Genomic DNA, 8,278 nt, shown 5'->3' with positions numbered 1-8,278 from the left:
TACTCTTTAAAATATCCAGCTCATATGTACTTCAAAGACCCATAACATTGAGTCAAAAGATCATTCTCTACTTTAACATGGTAACATGATCTATTTAAAAGTTTAGTACAAGAGATTGGAACACAGGTCAGGGCAAAATTCTAAATAATAAACTTTTATATTAAACCTTAAAATGTCAAGAGACCACAAAGCAAACCAATAGATGCTAATCAATCAGACCAAAGAAAATCATAACTGCCAACTGTTTAGTTGAGCCTTTAAGCTTTGATCTACAACGAGTCTCACAAAAGTGAAAATAAAAAATCCCTTAGTGCCAGAAACAGGACCAGTTTACACACAATGCTCCAGCCTCCGCCGCTCTAAACAGAGGGGACGGGAATCTGCCTGGCGGAGGCGCTGTCACATTCTTGCAGTAAGTCGTTAGTGGTGTGGTAATGCATGGCCACATAGGAGCTGGCAAATCCAAACGAGTTTCCTGGCTGTAAGTTACATGGGATGTGCTCGTCCTGGGACGGGCTGCTGTTATAGATGCTGTAGTACGGCTCCATCCGGGTGTTGATGGGCGTGGAGCTGCTCTGGCCACAGTGCTGATGTCCAGCGGAGATCTTGGGACTGACCACACTTTCCTTCGAATGGCTTGGGCCACAAGCCTGGTCCACAAATTTCTTCTGGGGCTTTGGAGACAACATGTAGGCAGAGTTTGTTTCATGATGGGAGGACTTGTTTCTGTTGACCTCGAGGTTCCCTTTGCCCATGGCTCGAAGGCGAGTCTTCTGTTTGCAGCAGAAAAATCCCAGGCCAATGTATTGGAGGCACCAGAGCACTTTCCTTCTCAGCCCTGTGCTGTTCCGGGAATATATGAAAGGGTTTAACCCTGACTTGAGAAAGATAAGGGTGAATCCAAACAGCTCAAACTGGTAAAGGATGAAGCTCCCACTCCTGGACAGAACCACCTGCACCAAGGAAATCCCCAGGGGAAGACAGCAGACCAGGACTGACAGCACGATGACCACACAGGTGACCACCGCTTTGGAGTCCTTCGCTGTGGAGAGGTTGACAGCCGATACCAGCTGGAGCCGGCTGGCTGCAGGGGTTGGCAGCTGGTTGGGACTCTGAGTGTATCCATGGGTCTGAACGTGCTGCAGTTTGTTGTAATTCTGGTTCCTGTATAGAGCGGGCATGGTGCACTGGATGGGGTCTCCGCCTCCCTTCCCCGGCGCCCCCATGAAAGGCGGCGGTCTGGAAGCGTCCACTGTGATCACGGGGGGGCACTTTCTGACCTGAGCGTTCTTCCGCAGGGTCTGGGCAATCATGATGTAAGAGACGGAGACCACAGCCACACAAAAGGCGAAGTCGACCACGTAGAGAGACAGGACGGCTTTCCCTTCCCCAGCCATCAGACTGGACATGGGAAGGCAGAGGTGGGACTTGCGGGTTTTCAGGGTGGCCACGGTGGCCAGGCTGAAACTGGTGGCCCAGAGCAGCAGAGTGAGGAGCAGGGTGCAGGGAAAGGAGGCCGTGCGACTGGGCTGCTTCCCCAGCACCATGCGGAGCCGGTGCAGGGCGATCACGGCCACGGTCTTGAGGGACATGATGATGAAGCCGGAGCTGGTGAGGTGGAAGGTGAAGCAGAAGGCGTGCGGGGTGCTGCTGAAGAACAGCACGAAGGCGAACATGGGGGCCGTCACCCCGCAGATGAAGAGGTCGCAGAAGGACAGGTTCAGGATCATGAAGTCAAAGTTGGTTCGGAACTTCCTGAAGGCCGGATCGAAAAAGGACAAGAAGACGATGAGGTTGCCGTAGGAGCCCAGGCAGAAGATGACCACGAGCAGGAAAGTACAGGTCACCACGGTGGCCGTGTGCACCGGGCCGTGGAGACCCGCCCGCCCAGCAGTGCCGTTTGCCCCCGGGGCGCCAGGCAGGGGCCAGGTGGTGTTGGGAGCGTCCGGGAAGTGGTCCGTGGAGTTCATCTTCAGAGGCAAAGGTCTCTTCCTTCTGTGGGGAGGGGAGTCAGGGCCTCAGCTCACAGAGGAGCGGCACGTGACAAGAGAGACCCGCGGCAGAAGAGCCTGCACACAGAAATGCATCCCCTGCAACAGAAAGGAGTTACTGTAGCTGGTGGAGTGCTCTCCCGATCTTCGTCAAAGGCACTGGAATGTGTCAGCTCTGACCCAGCGCACAGAAAGCCCAGCACGGAAAAGACAGACACACCTCCAAAAACACTCATCCAGCGAACCTGAGGTTTTACGACACAGTGGCTTTCAAACTGGCTTTAAGCATCACCTCGAGAGCAGGTTAATAAAAGAAAAGGAGAACCCTAGCCGGTTTGGCTCAGTGGATAGAGCGTTGGCCTGGGGACTGAAGGGTCCGGGTTGGATTCGTCAAGGGCACATGCCTGGATTGTGGCTGGATCCCCAGTAGGGGGCGTGTAGGAGGCAGCCAATCAATGATTCTCTCTCATCATTGATTTCCTATCGCTCTCTCCCTCTCTCTTCCTCTCTGAAATCAATAAAAATGTGTGTGTGTGTGTGTGTGTGTGTGTGTGTGTGTGTGTGTGTTTTTAAAAAGGAGATTCCTGGGCCTCGCCCATCGAGATTCTGATTGAAGGGTGTCCAGATGCTATTTTTAGAAACATTCTGGTGCCATGCACTGGAGACACAAGAATATAACCTCTTGGCCAAAGGGATCACAATCTAGCTGGAGATCAACCTAACTATGTAATTACAGCCCAACGCTACAAATCAGATGGAGCAGGTGCTATGGAAGGAAGAAAGGGGAACCTAATCCAGCCCAGGGTGGAGGCTGAGAGGCTGAAGGGAGTCCTGGCAAGGAGGAGGTCACTGGGTGAATGGTGAAGGCAAGGCGTAGGGACAGACAGACTGCAACAAGGGTGTAAGTCTTTGCAGGATTTGCCCAAAACCAGCACGCGCTTAAAATAGAAGCAGAGGGTATTGCTGAAGCATACTGGAGCCCTTTATACCACTCCCACAGACTGCTAACAAATCCTATTTCTTTCCCTAAGAAGAATCCTTTATTTGCCATTATTTACAATTTCTTCTCCCTGCTTGTGGTTTCTTGGCCAACTCCGTACCATCCTTTGGAAAAAACTTTGTGTAGGACTACATGTGATGGGGGAAATGAAATTAATGAGGGGTATCAGAATTATATTTGAGATTTACAAGGTGCAAAGGCACCTACTTTATAAACTTTAAACTGCTATGCAAATGTGAGTTAACATCATTCCAACAAGCATGTCTTCAGGACAGAGCAGGGGGCATGCACCCAACCCACTCATGCATTCATTCACTCAGTTTACATTCACCATGCGCATACTATATGCAGTTTTATGCTAGGCGCTGTGGGTAAAAAGGTAAGACACAGCCTCTACTTTAATAGAAGAACTTGTTTTTCTTCTTGCTCCTTTATTTTTCTTAAGCTTTCCCCCATTTCGCCATGAGATTTAAAGTACACTCACACAGATCTTCTGTTATCCCAAGTCCCAAAGCCCTGAGTGGCTTGGTGCCCACCCTGCTCCCCAAGATGCTTCTAAGTGGGGCAGCTTAAGTTGTTCCTTGGAGACGGATACAATGCTCTTGACAACCAAAAGGTATTTGCTTTAAGCCAGCATTTTTTTTAGGGATACATAATGGCACTGGGGAGGTCCAGGGACAAAGTTCAGCATATTTAACTTCAAACTCAAGCTGAGTCCCTGAGACCTCCAGCTGTGTCAGAGGTTAACCCCTTGGGTGCTGGGTCAGGGGGTGCAGAGAAAGGGGCTGGGTCAGGGAGGGATTACTGGGGGCTCCAGGAAGCAGCTATGGACCACCCCCGGTACAGAAGCCTCGCAGCATTCAGTCACAGGTACTGCTGTCTCAGTGAGCATCAGACAAGATCAGTCCCGGGGAGAACCCTACAGCCAATTAGTGTCCTCCTGTGAAGGTAGAAGAACACCTCTTCTACATTCTCAGTGGCCCATGGGTGCAGATCATGACCATATTATGAATTTCTCCACTGGGAAGTGAGACCAATTTTTCTGTACTTTCCTTATAAAAGTTCAGAGAGGATATAAATCCTGACCATTTGTTTCCTAACAATTAGAATTTTAAAAATAATAATGGGTAGCTATTTGTTTTCACTTAAGATTGTATTGTTCCTGAACACTTTTCAATGCCTACGTAGTGAAAAAGATATACTTTTACTATTTTTTTATTGTTAATTGGAGGATTGGGGTTAACTGATGAAAAGAGAAGTAGAAGAGAAACCCCAATTTGAGGAGACAGGAAGAGCAGAGAGGTGACACTAATGTTTATAGCAAACTCCTCTCTCCACCCCCACCTGAAGGTTTCCTCTTTGGGAGTAGGGAAGTAAATGGGAGTGAAGAGAGAAGCAGGAGTTTGGTTTGGGGAAATTAGAAGAATAAAGAATGTGGAGTTAGGATGCTAACAGAAATATTGAGTAAATGGGGAATACTGAAGAAGGGGGGAATACTGGAAGTTATGAAGACCCCAGACAAGGAGACAGTTGGAAAGAGTTGTCAAGTGGAAAATGAGATGATGGGGCACCAACATTAGTCAGGGTGAGAGGCAGGAGGAAAAAAGATTTGGAGCAGATGAGGGGCAAATTTCACTTTCTGTACAGTTATAATTTTTTCAATAGATTATAAATTTTTCAATAGATTAAAAGATAATTCTGAATTATTATAGATTGGGAATATAACTATCAGTGTCATTACTAGTATGTTAACTGCACTAAGTGCTTGTGATGTGCCACCCACTGTTCTCAGTGCTCCACACTCTTAATTTATTGAATCCTCACAATAACTCTGAGGTGGTTATATAACTTATCTCCATTTTACAGATGGGGAAACTGTGTCCAAGAGCACCTCACTTAAAGTGGTAGAGCATGAATTTGAACATTAGCAGTCACTCTCTGAAGCCCACACTCTTCCCCACCATGCTAAACAGAACAGGACGAGATCAAGGGAAAGATTCCCAGATCAGAAGATTGTTACAGCAGCTATAATTTGTTGGGTGGTTAGTATATGCCAGCCAGGCATTTATACCAGAAGCTTTACATACGTCATCAAACTTTATGTCATTCTCAATATAATCCTATCAAGTAGGTATTGCAATCTCTTCCCAACTCAAAGTTCTTGGAAACCAACATTTGAAAACACACACACACACACACACACACACACACACACACTTTTGTGTACCTTTTTGTTAAGGTTGATAGTTATGGTTCTGGTATAATCCTATATAATAAAAGGCTAATATGCAAACAGACTGAACAGCGGAACAACTGAACAACCAGTCGCTATGACATGCGCTGACCACCAGGGAGCGCATGCACGGAACATGGTGGGCATGGGCAGCAGGTGGCAGAGCGCAGAACAATGGTGGGTGTCGGCTGCAGCGGAATGGTGGAGCAGGTGAGCAGGGGCATCAGACCAAGGTGGGGTGCTGGTCGCTGTCATTGGGGTGAGCCTCTGGTGGTTACTGAAAATTCTTTGCTCCAGTGTGCCGCGGTCCCACCCAGTGCTCGCATCTGCTGCTGGCGCCAGCCCCACTCGCACCCACAGCTGGCACTGGAGCCACCGCTCACACCTGCTGCCGGTGCCTGGCACCGGTTCTAATCACTTGGTGCCATCAGTGGGTGTGAGTGGTGGCTGCCAGCCCCAATTGCCCCTGAGGTCTTCTCCACCTGCCCCTGCTCTTGAGGGGTGATCGGGGCAGCAGTCACAGCTCACACCCACTGACAGTGCCAGCCCTGCTCGCACCCACTGCTGGTGCCAGCCCCATCGCTCCACACCGTCAGTGGGTGTGAGCAGTGGCAGCGGGGCTGCTGTCAGACAGGGGTAGGGTGCCATGGCAGGAGGGGCCAGGAGGGGGCAGAGAGGGTGGGCCAAGACCCACCCCTGTGCTCACCACAGCCTCGTGGTCAGTTCCTTTCAAGGTGCACGAATTCATGCACTGGGCCCCTAATATAATTATAAATCACTCCTATTGGGATAATTTGAAAAAAGTTAAAAATCAGAGGCTGGGAAGAAAAAGGAAGGAAAAGCAGAAGACAGAATAGAAATAAAGGTGTTGGCAGAGAAACTTGAGAAATAAAGGAAATGGAGGGAAAGTAACTACTATTAGTGTTAACTCTGGGACTATAAGAAAGAGGAGGCTGAGATCACAACTTGGGTGATTATGAAGGCAGAATTATAAAAGTTAGTGATTTGAGGAGGGAGGTAAAGAAATAGCTATTTGCTATGCCTAAATATTAAATAAAGGTTGCCAATGTTCTTTTCAATGCAAGCATAGAAGCTACTCTGTATCCCTGGGACCATAAATAGGTATTAGAGGACAATGTGATTAAAGTCATAAAACCAGAAAAATGTTAAGTTGGAACACCCGCCTTAAGCAGGCATATTAGCTACAATAAACATGGAATGAATTCATATCATATGCATCTTGTTACAACTAGGAAGAAGGATCCTAAAGTAGTAAGTAAAATATGTTAAGGGGAAATTTTTTTTCCAAATATATTTTTATTGATTTCAGAGAGGAAGGGAGAGGGAGAGACAGAAATATCAATGATGAGAGAGAATTATTGATTGGCTTCCCCCTGCATGCTCCACACTGGGGATTGAGCCCACAACCTGGGCATGTGCCCTGACCAGGAATTGAACTGTGACCTCCTGGTTCACAGGTTAACCCTCAACCACTGAGCCACACCACCTGGGCGGTAAGGGAAAATTTATTGTACAGTGGCAATTATTTATCCTTAAGATGTGTGAAGAGTCTGATAATTTGGTGTGCTGTCTTAATATTTTAGTGTATACTAAAACATTTTATATGCGCTTTCCCAAGTCCACTCATGACCTGGATTCTTCCCACTCATTTTTTTCTCATAAGGCCTTATGTTCCTGAGGGCGGGCATTTTCAGATCTAACCCTCGGGAGCAGAGTTCTGTATGTGTCATTCCCATTGTATTTGTATTGATCCAGAGCACCTCAGGGAAGATGACTTGCCCAAGGTCACTAAGATTCAAGCCAGATTTATCTGATTTCAGAGCCCTTCAAGCTCTTTGTCCCCAGTTGAACTACCTCTTGAGGCCGGGAGCAGCGGATGGGGGATGGGGTGGGGCAGGGTCAGTGGCTGAGGGGCACAGGGAAGCTGTGGAACCCCCCAGAATGGGTGTGGAACGGGGTTGGGGACCGACCCTTGCCAGGAGCTGGCAATGGGTAGGAGGTCCCGAGGTGGAGAAGGTTATGGTAAGAAGGGCCTAGGCCTGGCCAGGGAAGCTAGTGAACCAGTCGGGAGAGGGTTGGTGGGGTGAGGAGGCCAGGCCAGGCCACGGGCGGTGGGGGAGGGGTTCCACGGCCCCACGGAGCGTGGGAGCGGCCCGGGCAGGGACCGGATGGCTGCTCGGCAGGCTGCGCCAGGACCGCAGGTGCGCAGGGGCCGGGCTGGGACCGGCGCGGTGTGCTCTTTGCTAACCCACCGGCTCCCCGTGCCGACCGTCCCCGTCCCCCTGGAGTCGCCTCCTCCGGGGCCCGCGGCTTCTCACCTGCAGGGTGGCCGCAGCGCCGCCCCTTCTCCTCCATCTCGCAGCCCAGACCCCAGCTCCACCCACCGCCCGGGAGGATGCAGGGCGCCCGGGATGCAGGGCTGGAGGCACCATCGCCATCGCCGCTGCCGCCGCCTCCGCGCATCCCGGAGCCGCAGGAGCTGGGGGCGCAGAGGCGCAGTCACCAAGCTGCGGAGGGCGCCGCCCCCTCCACCGGACACCCAAGCCCGGCACCCCGCCTGCCCTCGCACCCTCACCACCTCGCTGGCTTCCTTGTGCGCTGGGGCCGGCTGCTCCCCGTCCTCCGGGCTCCCTTCTGTAGGCAACGGCCGGCCGACAGGAAGAGGGGCAGGCGGATTGGGTAGAAACGAGAATAGCGGGGGCGCCAACAGCACACGGCGACCCAAGGGATCTTGGTCTCAGAGGGACGCACCCTGGCATGGGGAGTGGGCTTCTTGCCAGCCCTCCGCCCGCCTACATTCCCGGCTTTGGGGCCCGCCAGACTCTCTGGGCTGCAGCTAAATACGTTCTCTCCTAAATTGGCATCGTCCAGTTTCGTACTTTGAGACTTAGAACTTGTAAATCAAGTCGTAACATTTAAATCAAACCAACTTTATAAAAAGAATTACATCTTCTTTCAAAAAGTATTGATGAATTTACTAAAGGAACTTACCAATTACTAGGAAACAAATGCAAAGTAAAAAACAAACAAAAA

General features: G+C 50.1%; 1 protein-coding gene across 1 annotated transcript; it reads right to left on the bottom strand.

The window, feature by feature from the left end:
* GPR75 (G protein-coupled receptor 75) lies at window positions 1-7,766 on the bottom strand. Its single transcript, XM_059659852.1, has 2 exons — window positions 7,564-7,766; window positions 1-2,090 (listed from the first exon to the last, which is right to left on the bottom strand). The coding sequence occupies exon 2, from the start codon at window positions 1,968-1,970 to the stop codon at window positions 360-362; it is 1,611 nt and encodes a 536-aa protein (XP_059515835.1). The 5' UTR covers window positions 1,971-2,090; window positions 7,564-7,766; the 3' UTR covers window positions 1-359.
* Between the last annotated feature and the right edge of the window lie 512 nt (window positions 7,767-8,278).

Source organism: Myotis daubentonii, chromosome 12, assembly GCF_963259705.1.
Source record: "Myotis daubentonii chromosome 12, mMyoDau2.1, whole genome shotgun sequence".
NCBI lineage: Eukaryota > Metazoa > Chordata > Mammalia > Chiroptera > Vespertilionidae > Myotis > Myotis daubentonii.
Note: the sequence above shows the minus strand (reverse complement) of the source record. Positions and strands in the feature narration are given on the sequence as shown.

Coding starts and splice junctions, on each gene's coding strand:
- GPR75 (XM_059659852.1), bottom strand. CDS start 1,970: ATGAACTCCACGGACCACTTCCCGGACGCTCCCAACACCACCTGGCCC.